The sequence below is a fragment of the Pseudoliparis swirei genome, chromosome 4 (genome assembly GCF_029220125.1).
Source record: "Pseudoliparis swirei isolate HS2019 ecotype Mariana Trench chromosome 4, NWPU_hadal_v1, whole genome shotgun sequence".
NCBI lineage: Eukaryota > Metazoa > Chordata > Actinopteri > Perciformes > Liparidae > Pseudoliparis > Pseudoliparis swirei.
The window spans coordinates 22,898,080-22,920,618 of record NC_079391.1 but is presented as its reverse complement, the minus strand read 5'-3'; the positions used below and the strand labels follow the sequence as shown (position 1 = coordinate 22,920,618).

Below are 22,539 nucleotides of genomic sequence, written 5' to 3'. Positions count from 1 at the left end.
GCGAAACGGAGAGGAGAGGATGGGGGCAGAGAGCGAGGAACAGAAGCATCTGTGGAGTGGTCAGGGTTGGGGGCAGCAGCAGCAGTGTCAGAGGCGTTTTGAAGTTTACACGCTGTCGTCCCCTCCAAATCTTTTTCGCGTTTTTTACTCCCCTTGTACTTGAATGCCTCGCTCTTGCCTCTTTTCTCGCCCCCCCCCGGTCCACACACACTCTGCGACTCGACGAGCAAACGACAGCTCCGTTCCCAAAAGCCAAGTCGTCGCACCGTCATCAAACTGGGTTTGCGCTTCCCTCGCGAGGCCCGAGGCGGGCTCTCTCACATGTGCAACATACAGGACTGTCTCAGAAAATTAGAATATTGTGATGAAGTTCTTTATTTTCTGTAATGCAATTAAAGAAACAAAAATGTCATGCATTCTGGATTCATTACAAATCAACTGAAATATTGCAAGCCTTTTATTCTTTTAATATTGCTGATTATGGCTTACAGCTTAAGAAAACTCAAATATCCTATCTCTAAATATTAGAATATCATGAAAAAGTATACTAGTAGGGTATTAAACAAATCACTTGAATTGTCTAATTAACTCGAAACACCTGCAAGGGTTTCCTGAGCCTTGACAAACACTCAGCTGTTATAAATCTTTTTTTTACTTGGTCTGAGGAAATATTCAAATTTTATGAGATAGGATTTTAGAGTTTTCTTAAGCTGTAAGCCATAATCAGCAATATTAAAAGAATAAAAGGCTTGCAATATTTCAGTTGATTTGTAATGAATCCAGACTGCATGACATTTTTGTTTTTTTAATTGCATTACAGAAAATAAAGAACTTTATCACAATATTCTAATTTTCTGAGACAGTCCTGTATATACAAATCATAACAATCCAAAGGAAAAAAGGCTCTTCCTAACCTCTTCTACCCCTCTGACACCAGTGGATCAGGCACGACACTGTGTGTAAAAGTACACGTTTTTCCAATAGTACGCATTGGATAATATTGTGCTGTCAACGCAAAAACATATTTGAATATTTCTCTATCTTATAGTCGTATCCGTGAGTAGCTCTGCCCATACAGATCACTGTCAGGCAAGCTTTCAACCTCTGAGGTGCTGAATTACAAATTCAGCACATAAGAATGAACTGCTTCCTGTGTGAAGGTATGGCGGAGTAACGTGTACCTGAGTACAGAAGGACGCCCCTCCCCCTTCTGCGTGTGGCGAAAATCCCAGATAAGCCCCACGTGCGCTGTTAGTACACGTGAGTCCAAGTGTGCGCGGCACACACCGACCAGTCGCCATGTCGAGAGCAGCGTGGACTCAAAATGTGACCCCCTCCGACCTCCCTTGTAAATAACAATATCAGTCCCACGGAGCGTAGTCGTCCCACCACGGCCAGTGGCACCAGGCCCGAGTGAGACCGTCTCCAAAGGTCAGCTTTAAGTCTCCACAGCCACGACACAACCACGTACAAACGGGAGAAACCATGTTTTTAATACAGGGGGCCGAGTGGCACCTCTTCTTTTTTGCCCACAAACAGTAAGCCAACCCGTGCATCACCATTTGTTCCGCGCTCTCTGTACATTACAGTGTGTACAGTGATACTAGTTGACACCCAACAGATGGCTCTTGTCAAGCCCGGAGAGCAAGAGTTAACCCAATCCCCTGCTCGCCCTCCCTCCCTCCATCCCTCTCTTCTTTTTAAATGTCTCCCATATAAACAGATTTTGTTGCTGCTTAAAGTGGGCTCAAAATTAAAGCGTATCGTTTTACACACATATTGCATGCATATTACGGAGCCCCAGCTGGTGGCGGGCTGCTCTTAAGAGCCATATGATTAAGTTAGAGGTTGGGGGTATCCGATAAGATTTGAGCTCCCCGCCTCTCTCTCTGGATCTCGCTGCCTATTTTACTGCAAACTTATTAAATGGAGGAAACAACGTTATTTCTTTTTCTGAGTGTATGTGTAATTATTGTCACACACCTGTGACTCCCTGCCATCCACGACAGGGGGGGAAGAGAAGGGAAGGAAGGATGATGAGGAGGAGGGGGGCGGGGGGGGAGGGGTGAACGAGGAGAAACGTCGTTGGGAGCAGCAGGAGTCCTCGTTTCGGGAAGAAATAAAGGGAGGAGGATAAAGAGGAGAGGAAAAACAAGAGAGCTTGTTAATCATGTGCTTTCTGTCACCGGCTGAACACTGATATCCTAATGATTCACGGCGAGATGGTGACATCACAAGGGAGAGTGAAGGAGAGAGGGGAGGGGGTAAGGAGGGGGTAGTGGCTGCAAATGTAAAAAAAAAAGAGGGAGAGCCCAAAAAAATGGACAAGTAGTTTTGCCCAGACTAGATGACAGGGAGCATGAAATACATTTTAGAAGAACAAAAACTGGGAAATGTCCCCGAATCTGTCGCTGCATTCCTCACAAACAGGCGCTCGTTTGATTTTGAACAGAACGGGTCTGCAGAAACGCCGTCGTGAAAAGTTTTACAGCCAAGTTTCAATCTGTACATTTTGTATTTTTTTCTTCTTCTTCTTCTCTCCTAACCCCCTTCTCTCTCTCTCTCTCTCTCTTTCTCCCCATCCTCGGGCCAGACCACCCCGTCGCAGGCAACACATGTGACGTGATCCTCGGGAGACAAAAGGAAATGACCTATTAAGTGGGAGAGATGATCTTCCTTTTAGCCACGCTCCAAAAAGGAAAAAAAGTGAGTCACCATGGTGTAACTGTTTACCTTTGACTGGCCCTGTAAGCCTCTCCTCCCATCACTCCCCGGCCGGTGGTAACAGGAGAGTTGGCGGCGGTGCTTTCAGAAGCCCAATGCTCTCTCTCTATCTCTCTCTCTCTCTCTCTCTGTGTTCTAACAGGACAGATGTCATCGCCCCAAACAGTCTGAGTCATTGTACGCCTCCACACCCCTGAGTAACCCGAGGACATCGGGGAGGGGAGGACTGTAATTTTGACATTCTTTGACATTTAGTTGACACTCTCCGTCGTGGCAACTTTGAGGGCTCGGTGTCTTGCTCGAGCACACGCGCAGACGCGACCGGCAATGCAATGGAAGAAAAAGAAGTTTAAACAGGGGAGGGGGCGGGGGGGGGTCGCTACACGTCACGAGGGGAAGCGCGATTTATGGAACGTAGATTTTTAAAAAGGCCGGAGAAACGTCCCTACGATGCACTGCAGATGTGTGGAACAGGTGGCTTCTCTGTCGGCACTTGTGACTTCTGCTGCCACATGTTTAGTTGTGTCCATGCGGCCTTTCAAGAGACCGTTTGAGTTTGAAGTGTATTTAGAATGTTTTCAGAAGGGCCCTCTCTGACGATCTTTCCTCAATGTAGTGTGAACTGATAGAGATGTTGTTGTTTTCTGAGAGTGTCTATGAAACTCTGAGAAAACAACAATCTATGCCATCTACGGGAACGCCCCGCCTAATGGACGACGGGCGCCTGTGCAACGTCGCTTCAATAAACACCTGAACTCTGCCTTTAATGTCCGCCGCTCGATAGCAGAGGTCGTACAAGAGCGCCGCATACTGAGAAACGAGCGTTGCTCTGGATGCTTCGCGTCAGCTGAGTTCAGCAGGACTCAAAAAAGGGATTGTTTGTCCGTGCCGATACAGATCGAGCAGATCTGAAAGAAGGGAAAGAAGAAGAAAGGAGAAAAAAAGAGGGGGTGGGGGGGTGGAAATAGCAGATCTGATGTGCTTTTTTCTTTCCTCCTTTTTTTTTTTTGGGGTGTAATGTTTTAATAGAAAGCAGATGGTTACAGATGCAGAGGCCGAGCGCCGGTGATGACACATCTTTAATATTTTAGAGTGGTCTTTGCCATAAATGTTGCAGCAGCTGTTCCCCCCCCCCCACCCCACCCCCCTACACACACACACACACACACAAACACAGCCAACGTTGTGAATTTACAATTTTTATTTTTTTTCTCCCCCTTTTGTGTGTTTGTGTGTGTGTGTATGTGACTGACAGCTATTGGATTTACTGTAAATTACAGAAATGAATATGGAAAAGTGATGAAAAGGCAGCGAAAGGGGGAGGGGGGTGTGCATATGAGTGTGTGTGTGTAAGTGTGTATGCACCCCGACTGTTTGCCGCTGAATCAATTCCTCCTCATTCTGAACCCCGCTGATTATTCTCTTATTTTAGTTGGAGGCGGCTCGCACACCATTGCCCTGCGAGCGCATGGAACTGATATTCAAATGTAGAGTGATACCGACATAATGAGATGGAGGGAGAGGAAAAGGTTGGTGGAGAAAGGAGATAAATATATATTTGTATTGTGTTTGCATTGCCGCCGTTGGTTTTAGTTTTAATGTCAGCGGCGAGGAGAGAAGGTTTTTGCTTCTTCTTTTTTTATGCCAATGCTTTTGAGTCGAGGTGATTGTCATCAATTTGCGTCTTGGCATTTAAACCACCCTCTTCAAATATGAGCATTTGAAATGCAAATACAGCTGCGTATGCCCGGACGAATTAAAAAGACACACAGGAGTAGAGGTGTGTGTGTGTGTGTGTGTTGGGAACAAACACTTTTGAACACATCATTTTCTTTTTTTTACTAGATTTTTTACAAGCTGGCATCGTCAAACAATCCCTTCTTTGTCTCTTTCAGGAATCAGCGGAAACGGCGGTCAGATAATGCGGCTCACATCAAAACAGCAAGACAACTGATTATGTATTTATTTTCAGTTTTCAGCACTTCGGCAGAGAGAGAGAGCGAAAGAGAGAGGGAGGGAGAGAGAGAGGTGCTGCTTTGATCTCACCTTGCCTTCACTGTTTGCACCTTGCGAGGTGTGTTCGATCATGTGCCTTTGTTTTTTGTTTTTTACCCCACAAGGCAGTGAGAAAATATGATTCACTTCTCTTTCTTTTTGCCGTCCTCTATCCATCTCTCCGGCGCTACAGTTATTTAAACATCAATAGCAATGTGTCTTCTTTAGCACACACTCTTTCTCATATTGATATTTGTATATGATCATTACTTTGGGCTCTGCACGCTTTTTTATAATGCATCAGCTTCGATAGGCGTAAGATCCAATACTGCAACCTCTGACAATCAAGCCCCCCCACACATACACACACACACACACACACACACATACAAGAAAACAAAACAAAAACCAATAGACTAGTTGAGCTCACTTTATTGTGTCAGAGGAACTACTGTAGGAGCGCACAGGATCAATTCAACTGGTAACACAAAAAAAGGGATTCTCTTATTCTTTTTATATGCTTTAAGGCCTTTACGCGGTGTGTGTGTGAGGAGGGGGGGGGGGGATGAATCAATGACACAATAAATACTTGCATCAAAACTATGAGCACCAGCAGAGAAGTGGATTTGCGACAGTTTTCCGCACCATTTCAATAAAAGATTATAATTGAAAAAATATATACAGTATATCGAGTTTATTTTCGCAAAATGAGTAAGTTTGAGTCCTGGTAAACAGCTCAGTGACTGTAACGTGTATGTCTGGTTCTTTTATTGTGAAAGGTGAGAGCGGATGGAGAGCCTCTGTATTAGCGTTGTTCCGTCCGAACATGCCGGCCCCACGTTTAGAACGTGTCCGTTCCGCACAACGTGATTGGTTGACGCCTCTAGCAGTGGTGCAAAAGATCATGAGCAAACAATTGCTGAATATTTGTTTTCTTAATTAACACGCTCTTTTTGTTGTGGAATGAAGAGGAAGGGGAGCGGCGGGACAGGTGGAAGAAAAGAGAAGAAAAAATAAGGAGAAATCATTATAATTTTGGGGAATGTTTGACAAAACGATACCGACTCAAATCCTCGTTTTTAATGACACGTAAAGGGACGGAGCGTGTGTGTGTGTGTGTGTGTGAGTGAGAGGAGGGGGAGGGATGCGTCGAGGGGGGGCGGCGGCGGGATGACTACCTGCAGAGAGCCGGCGTCTAAATGAGAACATAATAACAACATCAGAGAGCGAGGAGAAAGACTGTCTGCGAGATGACAACGGTATTAGAGAGGAGTCAGATAATTAAGAAATGCACTTAGTGTTTTGTCAAAAGTGTCCATCACTGGCAGAGATGGAGTTTAGCTCGCTGTGTGTGTGTCAGTAGGTGTGTGTGTAGGTGTGTGTAGGTGTGTGTGTAGGTGTGTTTTCACCGCACCGGAGATAATGAGATGAAGAAGAAGAAGAAGAAAGTGTGGAGAAAAAAAAACAATAAACTGTGAGAGAATCAATCAAATTATTTAAATGAAAAGTCGTGTTCTGTCCACACGACAATGCCAAGTTGTGTTTTTTTCGGGACATTTCTGATGTAGCTGTCCAGTCCGGGGAGTGGGGGAATGGGGGGTTGAGACACATCTTGGATGGGAAGCAAACAAGAGGGGTGGCAGAGGATGGGAGGGGGTTGTGGGGGAGGGGTGGAGGGCACAGAAATAAACTCAACTCCCATCTGATGAGCAGCTTGTACATAATACTGAATCTCCGTCTCTTGCCAAGTCCGCTTCTTGATACAGAATCACGATAAGTGCAGATTTTTCGAAAATATTTCCCTCCATGCTCGCTTGCCCCGCACTCCCCCGCTCTCTCTCTCTTTTTGTTGGGCCTGGAAGCACTTCGAGCCGGTGCCACGGATAATTCAGGTGGTTGTTTTTGCCCCCCACACCCCATTTCCCCCCTAGCTTCCCCATGCCGTGATAATGGGTAAGAAGAAGAAGAAGAAGAAGAAGAAGAAGAAGAAGAAGAAGAAGATCAATTATAATGCATTCATCTCTTTTGACTACAGGACAGATGATGTGGCCATCTTGAGATCGTTTGTCATCTGTCAGGCGGCGCTGACCTTGCGATGGATGCGGGGGCTCGTATCGTCTTTTTACGGCGAGAGAGAAAGAGAGAGAGAGGAAGAAGAAATATAAATAAAAGAAGATCAGGGGGAGAGATAGAGGGAGACGGAAAGAGAGGAGGGCTGTTGTTTTCGGTAATAAAGACAACATTTATGCCTTCCATTCGCGCTGCCAGTTAAAAGAGGCACAAACATGGGAATCCATTATTGAACGCTTCTTAAAAGTGTGACCAATCCTCGTTCAGTCAATTAGAGTCTGGAGCCGGAGAATATGATGTTTGTCTGTTTAGCCTCCCGACACATACAGATCAGCATGGATTTGATGATGGAGAGAGAGATTCTTTTCCCCCCCTCTTAACAGAGACAGAGCGAGGGAGGAAGGAAAGATGGAGGGATGGAGGGATGGAGGGGCAGCGTAGCCAAGCTCTGCTTATCTCTTTTCTTCTCTTCTGGTTTTCCCTGCCTTTATTTTTTTCTATCTTTTATTCTTCTTCTTCTCCTCCCATATACAAAAGCATTAATGTGCGCGCGATGTGCTTTGCCATTGTTCTGTGTTTAAAAGCTTAAAAAGGGACGTTGTTTGTGTAACCGGCAGAGTTGGCGGCGGCCAAAAGAGCCTGCGCTTAAAGTTGCTCGGCTGGAAGGGGAGAGAGAAAGAGAAAAAAGAGAGAGAGAGAAAGAAATGGGCCGCATCAAAGAGGGAGTGAGAGAGAAAGCAGTTAATAAGAGTGGTTACCCCCAGAATGAGCGGGGATGAGGTTTCACATTAAAAAAAGATTTATCTTAAAGTGTGCTTCTAATCCCTTCAGTTTTAATCCACACACAGACACACACACACACACACACACACACACCCCCACCACCCCGGACCGTCCGCTCGCAGCACCCCTTTTTTTTCTTCAATCCCGCCGAGGCCTAATAAAAAAAACATAAATCATAAAGTTCTTACAATTTCTGAAAACTGGCGAATGAGCAGCACCCTGGTTTTACAAGGATTCCCGGCCGGTGAATCACGCAGCTCGGAGAGACTCATCTCTCTCTCTCTCTTTCGCGACGGATTATATTATTTAAAACGCAGGGAAAGGAAGTCGTGGGGGCACGACGCAGGGCAGCGAGGACAAAGAGAGAAAGAGAAAGAGTGTGTGTGTTTTTCCCGCCATGACCCCCCCCCCCCCCCCCGTCTGATGATTATCGCGGGCAGCGGTGATAGGTGGCGGCGAGGCGTTGTCATGCTCTCTGTCACACACAAGCTGGACGGATGCCTGTGTCCACTGCAAGCTGCTTGAATGAGGAAGCATATGGGTGTATGAGAACCTCAGCCCACTTCATGAATATTTGATTCATATTTCCTGTGTGTGTGTGTGTGTGTTTGTGAGGGGAAAAGGATATTTTTTCCTCTCTCTACTTGTCATTGCAAAAAAAAAAGGAGAAAAAAGAAAAACTCACAAGGCTTACTTTGTGGCATTCTAATCATAATTGCCAATCCTGAATACAAATCTCTCAGCGCTAAACACGTCGAGTGAAATTGAAATGACAAAACGAAGCTCATATAACGGTGTAATCAAAGATACATTCAGGGAAGGGGGAAAAAAGAGAGAAAAAGTTGAGCCAGTAAGAGATGAGGATCAGGGGCCAGTTATTAGCCGGGCCAGGAGGGGGGTGGGGGGGACAATGAGCCCCAGTGTTGGAGGGCAGCTTAACACTGAGCCAGTTACTGTACCTTTCAAAACTAATATGTAACCATATCTGTTTTAAAAGGATTCATATTACTGTGAATGCATGAGAAGAGTTGTTCCCATCCCTGCGACCCAGGAAACTGGAATCCCACTTGTAATAACCCCCCTAACACACCCACACACACACACACACACACACACAATTGCAGGCCTGGCCTTTTGTGAAGAGCATGCCTTTTTTTTTTTTAAAGAAAGAAAAGGGACATTACAATTTTTTGGTAATGATGTAAAACATCTTCAGCTTTTCTCCGACGGGACAAGGGCGCCGATTGTGCTCCGTCGTTACTGTGGCCCGCTCCGAAAGGTCGGCCGTGGGCGTGGCCCGGGGGCGGACAAGGGCGGCACTGAATGAAAATTGGGTTATATGTGATCAACTAAGTTATTAATCAGATTAAAATGGATTCCCCTCGGCCTGCTGTTTAACTAGGCAGGAGGAGGAGGAGGAGGAGGGGGGGATAAAGACAGAGAGTGGCGAGAAGCAGAACAATAGGCCAGTGTTTACTCGTGCAAGAGCAAAAGAAAGTCATTGTTGCAGAGGCTGAAGTCAGTGTGGCAGATGAGTTCCGGCGAGGACCCGGTCTGCCCTTAAAGAAGCCCGTGCCCTTGCCCCCGCATGCCCCCTAGCCTCATCCAGGTAACCTCTCTAATCCTGATTAAATCACTGTAATTAGAACACGCAGTGTTCCTCCACCCACGTATTTTTTCTCATAAAACAATGCGGCGGTTTAAATCCAGTCGCTGGGATTTAGCGACTCAACAATGCAGTTTATATCCATCTCTGCCAAGGAATTAAGTGTATTTTCTAACCGCTAATGTTATAATGTTGCAGGCTTATTTGTCTCGACGCTCGCTATTCTCCTTTTTCTTATTCCCCCCGCGGTTTGGCTTCTCTCTCTCTCTCTCTCTGTGTTTTCTTTCCGAGCGCAACTTTGTTTATTTGCGTCTTATTTATCTGTTTCTCGCTGTCTTATTTCGTTTGCTTCTTTTCTCCCTTATTTTTTTGATGTTTAAATCAAACAAGTTTTTAGCGAGTGGTCGGGATCATCCTTTCGCTTCGGGAAAAAAATAATGCAAGTTATTTGTCTTTAATTGCCACAGAGCTTTTCAAATGCGCCAACTTGCTGCATACGTGTCTACACCTGTGTATGTTTTTTTGGGGGGTTTTTGTTGTTTTTTATTAGTATCACTGCGTGCCTCCATTGATGTGAAATAACAGAGGAAATAAAAGTTGACATAGTTTCTTCGTTTTTTTTCTTTTTTTCCTCCTCAACCCCTGTTTCCTCTCTCTCTGCCTTGCTCTGTGTTGTTCTTCATATATCTGTGTTTTTCCTTGAAGTTGCCGCGGCATTGTCTCATTATGTGTCGACTAGCTGTGTAAGTGTAGTTATTATGCCTGTGTGTCTTTGCCTGCCGGTACTGTTCTCTCTCGCTCTCTCTCTCCCTCTCTGCCTCTCCCTCGGAGGATGAGGAGGCTTTATGAGTACAACTCCTCTGAGGCGTCCTCCTCACATCTCCGGGGCGCCTGGGGAAGGGGGAACGATGCATTCTTAAGAGGAGCAACTCAAACTGAACAAAGTCTACAGGAGTCGGGGAAGAAAAGAAACAAACAGCAAACTAACGAGATGGGAAGCAGAGATCATGTCAAATATATCGGGTTGGAAGGCCAATTTATAACCCATTGTTTCATGTCGCGCAATATCGAATGCAATGCGCTTCAACATCGGCTATGAGCGTGCACCGAGGGGAGGAGGCTTGCATATACAGGACTGTCTCAGAAAATTAGAATATTGTGATAAAGTTCTTTATTTTCTGTAATGCAATTAAAAAAACAAAAATGTCATGCATTCTGGATTCATTACAAATCAACTGAAATATTGCAAGCCTTTTATTTTTTTAAATATTGCTGATTATGGCTTACAGCTTAAGAAAACTCTAAAATCCTATCTCATAAAATTTTAATATTTCCTCAGACCAAGTAAAAAAAAAGATTTATAACAGCTGAGTGTTTGTCAAGGCTCAGGAAACCCTTGCAGGTGTTTCGAGTTAATTAGACAATTCAAGTGATTTGTTTAATACCCTACTAGTATACTTTTTCATGATATTCTAATATTTAGAGATAGGATATTTGAGTTTTCTTAAGCTGTAAGCCATAATCAGCAATAAATCAGAATAAAAGGCTTGCAATATTTCAGTTGATTTGTAATGAATCCAGAATGCATGACATTTTTGTTTTTTTAATTGCATTACAGAAAATAAAGAACTTCATCACAATATTCTAATTTTCTGAGACAGTCCTGTATACATAAAAGCACTTGAGTTGCGCGTGAAAAAACACACACACACATATCATATATATATATATATACATATACATACATATATACATATATGTGTGTGTGTGGTGTGTGAATGCAATCCCCAGTTCCCTGTAACCTCACAGCTCCCACGCTGTCTTCACCCCCCCCCCCCACCCCCACCCGCCCCCCTTCCTGCTTCTGAAATAATGAATAGAATAATTGTCGCGTAACTTTGCAATCATCCAGCACTTCGTCTCCGCTTCCTTTTCAAGGGCAACTCGATACTGGCCCTTCATTCACGGCACTGTACTTCCAGGAAACGTGATGTGGCCAGTGTCATCGTTGGGCATTAGCGAATATGTCGGAGAGAGAGATGGATGGAGGAGGAGGAGGGAGGGGGGGTTGGGGTGAACAACGGGAAGAATAGGACGCCTTTTTGAAAACTTTCTTTCTTCAAAAAAGGGACCCTTTCAGCGGGCGCAGCCATCGGTAGCCGGGGAATTAGCGAGGGGGGTGAGGGGGAATATTCCTCGAGTTATCACATCTGCCAAGGAGCAGAGCGAGACAGAGAGTGAGCAACAGGTACCGTCCTCGGGGCTCGACAGCAGCTATTACACTTAATTGCTCTTTGAAAACTACACCATTTGCACTTTTGGGTGACAAGGTGATAATTCACCTCTGCACAAGTTAAACCCTGTAATGTTGTTGCACACGTGAAATAGCACCTCGCCTTCGCCAGCTGTCAGAGCTGTCATCTCGGCGCGGCGGAGCCACGTACCGAGAGCCGGGAAGGAGGGGAAGGGAGTGCATCGGCAACAGTCGTCTTCCTCTTCTCCTCCTCCTCCTTTGGTAAAAAAGACGGGCAGACAGGCCCCCCAGACGGCTTAATCACTGGAGGAGCCCGTGCCCTCCAGCAACGGGGAAGAGAAAGAGAGATGGAGAGTTGGAGAAAAAAGAAAAAGAAAAAGAGAGGATCCCAGAGTGTTGGAAAAGGAAATGCGGGGATCTGGAGGAAGGATTGCCCGGTGGAGTCTGGTCTGAACAGAGCAACGTCAGGCGGTTGAGTTTCAGCCGGCACCAACTCTGGATGAGGTTAAATTGATCTGGTGAAGCCGCTCACAGGAAGCCGGACCGGTGACGCCACAAAGAGAGAGAAATCTGAATTGGTGTTTTCCGATAATTCAGGAGGTGCGTTTTCCTCACGGTACTTCTGTCTAAATAAACGTGATTTCATTCACTCAGAGAGATACGGATCTGTCATTTCTTAAAAGAAGTGAGAATGGATAATAAAACCCATGATTAAACATCTTTCTTTTCTCTCTGACTTTTTCTGCCGACCATGTTCTTTGGCGCAAAGGCAAAATTAATTAATAATTAGCAGTAGGACGCAAAAAAAAAGAGCAAATCGGTGCTGTAACACCTTTTTATGAATCGGACCTCGAGACGGGTCGGATTGAGGGTGCAAGTGGTGCGCCCGATCTGGGTGGAGCCTTCGCATGTTGGGTAAGGAAATATAAATAATTGGGATGAATGGAGATGCTCATCTTGCTTTGTTTCATGCATTCTTTGATCCACTGCCTGATGGAACCAACTACTTTGGGGATCCTCAATGTACAGATGCCAAATGAGACCGTGCGCCCCCCCCACACTAGAATTCTCGGATGTCACCTTTCTGAACTTTCCGCGCTGCTTTTAAGTGCACAGAATAATTACGGCTGTGCAGGTAAGCCATCCGCCTAGCTCATTAGTAAACACAGGGGTGTCTGGGAGCAATAAGTACCTCAGGCCTTTTCCACTTGTCAAAGCAGTTTGTGCGAGTGTTTATGTGTGTGTGCACATGTTTGCTCGAGACAAACAGCAACCAAATTCATAGTAATTAACCACCTGATGGGGACAGTATTATTGGCAATTACCAGGTTTTGCATTATCAAAAGTTTTAAATGTGTGTGTGTGTGTGTGGGTCTAAGTGTGCATGCATGTTTGCAGGAGTGTGGCCTTAAATATCAAACAGACGGACCTGAGATTAAAAAAAGGATGCTGGGTGAGGATAATGAATATACACTTTTATTAATCCCTAAGGGGAAATTAGTTCTCTGCATTTAACCCATCCTTAGTTATTATGGGAGGGCTGAAAGAAGGAAAGAAGCCGGGGGTTCAGTGTGCCTGCCAAGGACACTTCGACAATGCACAAATGGGAGGGGATCGAATCGAAACCACAACCGTGTTGCAGGACGCCCCCACCCCCCCACTGAGCTAAAGCCGCCCTAAACTTGATAGAGTCAAGTTGTGTGGAGAGAGGAGACGGTCCTCGCTCCCCAAAGGTCGCGTGTGCGGTCAGCTTATTGCGACCCCGTGTTCACACTCATTTTCAGGCGGTGACCTCGAGTGGACGTGGTAATTAGGGATGAAGTCAGGTGACACGGTACAAAGAGCGGCACGGTCCCTCGAGGGCGGATGGGTCAAAGAAAACGACGAGTCGACGGTGACTTCCAAACGTTAATACACTTATCTCACATTACGTGCTCATTTGAACCCTAAGACACAACCTTTTACTTTGGGCCAACCAAACTGTGAGCGCTTCACGCCGTTACCCACCTGGTTGAAAGTGACCTTTGTAGAGATGAGGACGCGTTGGTCAGGTTTGCTCAAATGCGTACGTTACGTCATTTAAGGTACAGACGTGAATTCAAATAGGTGAACGTTCACTTTTTGTTCAACTGCTTTACATTTCTACAGCTCTTTAAAAACAAGGATTTTGCCAAAGGGATCATTTTTTCATTGTCACGGAAAAAGAGTGCCCAAAGTTCAGGCATTTGCATTTATCAGAACTGTTTTACCATTTACAGTTACGTGTAGACGTGAGCTACATTCACGGCCAGGCAGAGACAAGGATTTATTCTACATCATTAAATGAGCATTTTGCATAAATGTCCCTAGTAGGAATTAAAACATCAAATTAGGAACAATGAAATATGAAGGTATATTATATTACACATATATAATTAGGGATTAATAAAGGGTTACAAAACATACAATTGGTTTAAATGGAAACAATAAGAAAAGCAAACTGGAGCAGGACAGAAATGAGGAAGATGATAAATCATAAAATACAGAGAATGTAGAGAGTGAGTCAGCGCAGTGATTGCAAACCAAATCAGTGTCAGCTGTATTCTTGCTGTTTGTTACCGATAGAGAAATAAGAGCGATCTGACGTCCTATCCAATGTTCACATCAAATGCAAAATGGGAGGCTAAAAATATCCAATTATGGATTACCGTGAACATTTAGCCTCAGCAACATATTAATCATCATGTCCGATGATATTTTGTACAATCATTCTGAACCATGTCTCAGATGGTGTGCTGTCATCTAGGATCTATTCTTAAATAATTTAAGAGACCCCAGGAGCTCTCTCGGAGACAGAATCCATCAGTTTTTATTCCTAAATTTGTGAATAGGAGGAGAAACTTTTTGCGTTTCATCGTTGTTCAATCCAAATATTAACATTTAACAATTTGATAGAAACAAGCCAAGAACTCAGTAATGCGCTACGACTGTTTGTGTGTACAGACACCAGCCTGTGTGTGTGTAGAGCTTAATTTATCATGTCTACCTTTCTTACACTTAAACCAGAGAGAGTGAAAATTACACCGCTAATGCCAATTGTGATCCAATACATCTGTGCTGCACAGCGAAACCACCTCTCCCACCATATGTCTTTAATTGACACACACACACACACACACACACAAGTATCATCCTTTCTCTGTAAGAATGAGTGTGAATGTTCTCTTCATCCAGATATACACAAAAACATGTGTTTGTGTGTCTGTGTGTTTGTGTGCGTGTGTAGGTGTGTGTGTGTATGTGGTCTGTTCATGTCTTGCACATTGTTCTAACATGACCTCAGCACTCATGGGTTCAAATCCCTCACAATGAAGGCACACTCCTTCTGACAGAGGTAATTGGCCACTAGTGACACAAGCAGTGCTGTATTTCAGATGCAACTTCCTTAACCCATTGCGCATGTATGCACGCACACACACACACACACACACACACACACAAACATGCAGAAATGTAGGACTGTGGGACAAAAGGGCCAAAGCCATCGCAACAAGACTGTCGGGGGGGAAAGGGAAAATGGAATCCATCTTAACTCATTATTTACCTCACTATAAAGCAAGGAATATATGTCTGTCTGCCGACCTGTCTGTCTCTATATACCTCAAGAAGCGGTCATCTGATCTACTTCCCACCTGTTTTCGACGACACTGCAAATATGCCGAGTTTTACATTTAGAGCGCTCGCAAAGTGTCCAGCAATTAAGTCCAAGGGTTTCTCCCCTCTGGCAGACATTTTGTGATTGATTATTACTTGTCATATCTGCATGTCAGTCATCCTGTCAGTGTGCCTCTGACTCAACCTCAACACTTTTTGAGAGCTGTCCTGTATTGAGGTGGTAGTTGTTGCCAGTGACGCTGAGCAGCTGCTTCATGTTTTTCGGTTACATGCCATCTACATTTCTTAGATTGCCTCTCGACAATCACGATTGCTTGCGAGGAAACAAACACAGGACTTTCACCCAGGAGCACGCTGTTTGTGTCCCGTAACTTAAAATACTGAATAAACACACTTATCTAAAGCCAAACCCAGATTTTTTACTGAACCAATCGAAAACATTTGGGTGCACTTTTGTTTTATTTCAAGATACAACGTTTAAAACCGTATTTCAGGATAAAACCCCCTTTTCCGTCGAAACGTAATTGATTGTGCTGATGGCTTGTACGGGGACACAACGCTGCGTAAGGCAGGGTGGAATCGAGGCAGCGTCATGTTCATCCTCTCAAGACTACCATAAATAGACCTGTTTTGTCGCTCTCTAATGTGTGTACAGGAGCTGACTGAGAATGATCACCAACAAACAACGACACTGCGGAGAACCATAGAGCACAATGTGAGAGTACTTGTTAATTGGGAGCGATGGGTCTAATTGACGGGAGAATATACAGCAATCCGCTCTATTCTTTCTCGCTCCTATCCACCGACTCTGTTTGTGGAGCCCACTTCTGAAAATTGCGAGAGACGCTCGGCTTCGAGCTCTGCCATTTTTTTCCCTCTGGAATCCTCGACGCGCTCATCCAAGTCCCGCTCCGCTATCAACACTTCCTCTCCTCCAGCTTGTCAATCTCAACCTTCCAGAGTCCCAGTCCACGTTTAATATATTAAATGAACGAGGGGGCTGAGGTAATGTAAGTAATACGATGTGAGGAGCAATGTTCGCAAGCAGTCGTGCCATGTACGGCACTGTTTGAATAATGTAATACTTCAAGTTTGATAATGTATGGCTATAGATAGGTCTCCACAGCAGCCAAGTATTGATTGCATTAAGCACATCTACAGTACAGCAAATGGTGCGGGTTAATATCAGTCTTTACACGGCGTACAGTACTTCAGTAACCAGATACTTTGTCTGATTACAGAGACCTCAGGGCCAGCGATGCTGTTAATGACATTTATTGATGAATCCAATACCTGTGCCAATTTTGGGAGGTGCGCTTTAATACTACGGGCACGTAAATATGTGTGGATATTTTACATATGCGTGTCAGAGTGTAAGTAGATTCATGTGCATTGTAACCCCCCCCCGCCCCCCTGTCTTCTGGGTACACTAATGAAGAGACAGCCTCTCCAGACGTGTGGCGCGTGCCCTAGAACAGCTCCCGCAGATTCGAGGGAGATTTTCGATATTAATGATTTATGCTGTATTTGCATACAAACCTAATGCAAACCCACTCCAGATAATCACATTTTGCCATCTGAATTGAGTTTTCTACCCCCACCTTCTCCGCCCACCAAATAACAGTGGAATGTGGGTGACCCCCACAGCACAAGGGGTTTACAAGTGGACACATAAAGAGGGGCTTGTAATAGTGCATTTTGCTGTGAAACAAGAGTGTCTATTTTCTCATCCAATCTGTGGTCCAACAGCAGTGTGTGTAGCAGAGCAGGCGGCAGTGACAGTGGTCACAGTGGTCAGCCATGCAATACATAAATGCATACAGACGGCAACATTTCGTTCCCATACAACTAAACTGCATTCTCAATTGTGTTTCGAGGGGAGCTTACGATTGATGTTTTTACACGCTGTAACCATCGCAAAGGAAAAGAAAACAACAACAAAAATGTGGGCTACAAAACATCTTTGTTTGGTTAAAAACACTAAATAACATATTATATCATAGCATAACATGTCATTTAAGGACAGAAACCCTTCTGCTGCATTGTACTGCATAACTTTAATTGCTACATCCTTTCGCTAATTCTATAATGATTCAATAATAATTCAAATGTTTGTATCTTTTACTTTGTGGTTTTGATACTTTTATTATATTTTAAAAATCACAAAATGTCCTCAACCACTGAGCAAAAGTAATATTTGTGACACTACGGATGGTAGTAATTTTAGGTTTACTGTAGACACAGGAGAAGGAATATCAAACTGCGCATGAATAGCTGCAGCCTCCGCTGTTTTAGAAGCACACGTATAGTTGTTTGTGAAGTGGCCGTTATGATGACTTTTATCATATCAATACAACGAAAACTGATTGCTCAGGGCTCACGTGGGATCTACAGCAGGCAGTCCACGGCAGAGTAGACACTGACACACAAACAGATTAATATTGGTTAGCGTGCGGTGAGAAAGACCCAACATTTCACTTGCATTTTCCTTTTCAAAGTATCACTGTGGTTCATTTAGAATTCCCCGTGCCCTTTAGTACACGTGTACGAACGCCGAAGGCTTCAGAAATCGCTCGATGTAACGTCAAACTCGATTTGACTTGTTCGTCTTCAATCTTTTTATATTGTTTTACGCGATGGAGCTACAGATCTCAATGGTGAATATGCGTTGCCAAGAAGTTGCACGTATAACAACTGGTTGTGATTTTTTAATTACAATCAGAAGAGGACAAACTAACAGCAAGTAAGAAAGGTTTTTGTTCCACAGAGAAAGAACGTATCTGTAAAGGTCACACATCCCGAGTGGCAACAGGAACTATCCACATTACATGGCTTAGACAATAAGTAGGGCGGTCTCACACAAACAGGCATCTCTCTATTAAATTAAACATGTATATATATATATATACATATCGTTAGATATCAATCTCGTGTGGGAAAAATTATTCCATAAAGCTAAGCTATGCAGAGAGCTCCATGACAACAGACAATATTTTGTCAGATGGAAAGGTCAGATGAACACATGTGGCTGCATTGCTTCATTAACAGAGGCGTCACTATTATCATAGATTATTGTGTCTACTGTGCCTTTCTGAATGTGTGCCTGTCGACATGCACTTTACATTTCATCGGCAAAATGTCAACTGATTTTGTCATCCACCAAATGAAAAATATGTACGTATAAATAACAGTGAGAAGAAAAAGGATGAAAAGATTTCTTCTTTTTCTTCTTGATTAAATCTGTCAAAATAAGCTAAATATGACAATCTGTCTCAGGGACTGCAGTAAACATTGTAGCTACAACATACTGTCGCTGGTAATTAATGCTTGTGAAAAAATAAAGCCTGTTAAGTTTTCAGTCTAAACAAATGCTTCAACACGGAGGAGTTGCCTCTGACCAGAGCTCAGTAATCTATGTATAGGTCTATGCTCCAAAGGTCAATCCCAATACTGGGTTTTAACTTTGTTTCGAGAGAGACAATTTAGCAACCAACCCCTGAACAGCAAAAGAGGGTTGTAAAAAAAAAAAAGACGAGTGCAATAAGAAGAAAAGCATTTCCTTCTCCCGTCTCAAGGAGCGGCTGTAACCTTAGCAGAATCATGAAAGTTGACAGTTCATTTTTCACAGGGTCATAGATTGACGAGTCTTATAAAGTAATGGGCTTTTGGGAGCAGGCTTTATGAGAGCTAAGATAGTTAAGAGACATGTGGAGGGGATGGCAAGGGGAGCTGAGGTCCTGCTCTTACTCATCCAGGGTTATTCCCTCCATGCCGAGGAACGGGAGGGAGGCGCTGCACTTCCAGTAATATAAACGTGTAATAAAGATTAATCTGTTGCTAGTCGGCAGGCTGATAGCTTCTAAACCTGCTTGAAATAAGGCTGAAATCACTTCAGAGCCAATCTCAAGACCTTTAGTGAGTGTCTGAAATTTCTTTGTGGGTGTCAGGGAAAATATTATTGTATGTGTTTGTCTTGTGTGTTTAGGGTTTATGTGTTTGAAGTGCTTGAAAAAATTGAATTTGTGCTTCTGACAAATGTGTATTCACGACTTTTTATGTGTGTGGTTTTCTGCTGGTAAAGGTGTCTGGATACCGGTGTCTGTGTGTGTGTGTGTGTGTGTGTGTGTGCTTTACAGCAGTTCCAGTTCCAGTAGGGGTTAAACACACTCACCAGGTGCATCTGGCCTCTTCATGCCCCCTGTGGGCGCTCCCCCTCCCAGGCCGTTGAACGCGGGGAGGTTGTCATTGCTGTAGGCTCTGAGGACCGAGAGCATGTTCATCTGCTGTTCTAGGTGGCTGTGCTGCTCAGTCTTCAACAGTCCTGGGGGACCTCCAGGAGACAGGAGGGCCAGGCCTTGCTGCCACTGCTTCTCCAGTGGCAAAGCTTGGTTCTTGGTTTGGGGAACCAGAGGATGTGGTGTCATGGCGTAGGCAGATGCGGCCAAACCACCTCCGCCCCTTGAGGGCAGAGAGGAGTCGTCTTGGAGGTGTTTGGAGTGGTTCTGGAAGCGGTCTGAAGTCGGACTTCCGTCCTCCTCTCTCTCAACGTCCATTTGCTCATCTTCGTCTCTTTCCTCCTCCTCTTCAGCCACTCCTCCCTCCTCTTCCTCTTCATCGGAGTGATTCTGTTGCTGCTGTCTCTTGGGGGTTGTTGAGGGGGTGTCGCTGGCACTGCGGCCCCCGGCCTTTGCAACTTCATCGTCTGATCCAACCTGGTCCTCTTCGGTGTCTCCACGGGAGCCTCGATCACCGATCTGGTCATCCGCAGCTGGAGTTGCTCCACCACAGGCCCGAGTGGGTAGGTCAATACCCTGCTCTGCTGGGGCTAAATACGCCTGAAGGCCCTGGTTGACCCTCTGGGATCCGTCATACAAGCCACCAAACCGCCTGTAGAAGTCACTCTGGAAGGGGTTGTAGGGCTGGTCCATGTGGTTGTTCCAGCCTCCATGGCTTTTCTCTCCATTTCTCTCTCCGTCTTTGTCAAGGGCCACACCAGAGGTCTTGGTGTTGGAGGAGTGAAGGACGGAGGTGGTGGGACAGCTCTCTCCATGGAGCTCCTTGCCTGTATCGGACCGCAGCTGTTGGGCCTTACCCAGGTGGTTGGCCTGGAGGTGCAGAGCCATGAGCTCGAATGAGGAGGTGGAGAAGGAGCAGAAGAGGCAGCCATGCCACGCCACATTATCATGGATGGTGACTGAAGAGCCGGGGAGGGACCCGGATGCAGACTCAGGCCGGACTGACACGGAGAGATCAAGTGGTTCATACTGGGACCCAGGTTTACCAGGCTTTGAGTTCGGTTTGGCTTCAGCCTTGTCTTCTCTTTCCTGGTCAACTGAAACGGCCCGCTTTGCTTTGGGCTCGCCATTGTCATGGTAACACTGGGCCTGGAGCTGGACAGAACTCTGATTGTCCTTCATGTCCTTCTTCATGGAGCTGAGCACAAAGCTGTCCATGAAGGCCTGGAGAGAGCCTTGAAAGTGGACCCCGTTTCCCATCATGCTTTGGTAAGCTCTGCTGAGGTCGGTGAAGCTATCTACCCCTGTTGTGAGGAGGGCGGACGGGCCATCAGCAGTCTTCATGTTCTCAGCTGAAGAGGCGGAGTCAAAGCGGCGGTCTCCGCGCTCACGATCTCGGTCATGCGGAGACATCATGCCAGCCGATGCCCACTGATGCGGCAGCATTGGACCTGCCCTGAAGTCGAGGTTGGGGGGCATGCTCTTGAAGACATTACGGAGGACATCTGGTCGGGCAAAGATGCCTCCACCGGTTGCCTTCCCATGCTCCTCTTTGTGGTCAGAAGAAGGGGTGTGGCCTGAGGTGGTGGAGCCATTTTGACGCTCGCGGTGGTGGCGCTCCAGGTGGTACTTCAGACTGGCAGACTGGGTGCCGGCATAGTCACAATGAGGGCACCGGTAGGGTTTCTCTCCTGAGAGGTCGAGAACGAGAAAAAGAAACAGAAAGGGAAAGACAGGGAAAACAGTGAATAATTAACCTGATTATTAGATTGACTGGATATCAAAATCTATTTATTGGAGCAGGGAATGTGGACCCGAGGGTCATGTCACCTCCCTGAACAAAGAAAATTAGGTCAAATGGGTAGAGCTCACACAAAAAAAAGAGATATGCATTTCATTAACTACTATGAAAAAAGAGGATACTGTGCGATTGGTATCAAAACAAATGCATTTTTAAATTCTTGAAGAAAAGATGAAGGAAGATAGAAAAATAATAACATTTAGAAAGCAGAAGTTTAGAAAGAAAAACAACTAAGCACAGAATTAAATTAAATACACGTGATAATAAACACTCTTCCACAGAACAATGTTAGTGTGTGTGTGTGTGTGTGTGTATTCGGACGGAGGTAGGGTTGAGGAGTAGGATTCTGAATGTGGGTCGATCCAGCCCCGCCAAGTAAGCCAACACTCACATCAACAGCGTAAAAAACAAAAATATTTCACCATATGGTGCTTTCAGTCCACTTCAAGAGATAATATGTTCAACTGACAACAAACTGCCTCCATTATATCTATGTTTCCACGGGCAAGAGGGTGCGGCTCGGCCCGTTTGTGTGTCTGAACGGATGTGTGTGTGTGCGTGCGTGTTGGTGTGTGTGTGTGTGAATGCTGTAGGGGTCATCGTGCCTCTCTTCTGGCCTTGCTTGAGGTCAGGCCTGTGCAATTTCTGGGTCATTCCCTATTTGCAGTTTATCTTGAGAAGCATAAATCAGCCAGAGCATAGCATCTCCCGACCACTGGAATACAATACGGAAGAGACGCTACGATGCAAAAATAAGTCATTGAGTGTTGGAAGAGAAAGAAAAAGGAGAAGAAAAATGTGCAGGCGACATATGGGAACCACATGCTTGTTGCAGTGAGGCTGTGAGTTCCCGATGATAAAGAACATTATGGTGACGCAGCTCTAAGAGATTTATATTAGGGTAAAAAAAAGGTGAATGTGTAACATGTACATGTATTTATTTGTGCTGCACATCCATATTAATGAATATATTCTTGGTGATGGTATAACACTGGCATTATTCTGACAGAAGTGGATCTTCCATTGTAATGATACTTATGTTGAAATAGAACACATCCTGCTAGCAATTATAATAGGCTTGGAGTCTGAGCCAGATTTGGATTCATTAAACAATGAACAGAGAGGGAAAAAATGCTAAGCTGGATTCTTTTTTTTTCCTTTTTTCTTTTTCTTTTTTATATATACATATAAAAAGTTCCCAGAGTGGAATTTCTGTTGTAGGGATAACAGTGGCTGTGTGAAAAGAGAGGGGGATTGGTGGGAAGAAAAGAACAAAAAGGGATGATTGTAGTGTTTTGTGTGTATGCACATTTCTATATATACAGAACAGGGCAATAAACTGTTTAGATTATACACATGGAAACCATTTTATAAAAGGAGAAAAAAGGCATTGTTTCGCAAGGCTGGTTTGAATGAT

General features: G+C 44.8%; 1 protein-coding gene across 18 annotated transcripts in view; it reads right to left on the bottom strand.

Moving 5' to 3' along the window:
• znf536 (zinc finger protein 536) overlaps window positions 1–22,539 on the bottom strand; it is a 217,669-nt gene that overhangs the window by 40,853 nt on the left and 154,277 nt on the right. For 17 of the 18 annotated variants that reach the window (XM_056412195.1, XM_056412212.1, XM_056412193.1 and 14 more), the window contains one exon: window positions 19,258–21,012. In XM_056412195.1, coding sequence (XP_056268170.1) covers window positions 19,258–21,012 — 1,755 coding nt within the window. Of the gene's footprint in view, window positions 1–17,467; window positions 17,506–19,257; window positions 21,013–22,539 lie in introns of all 18 variants that reach the window. The other variant, XM_056412208.1, reaches the window with a different exon arrangement.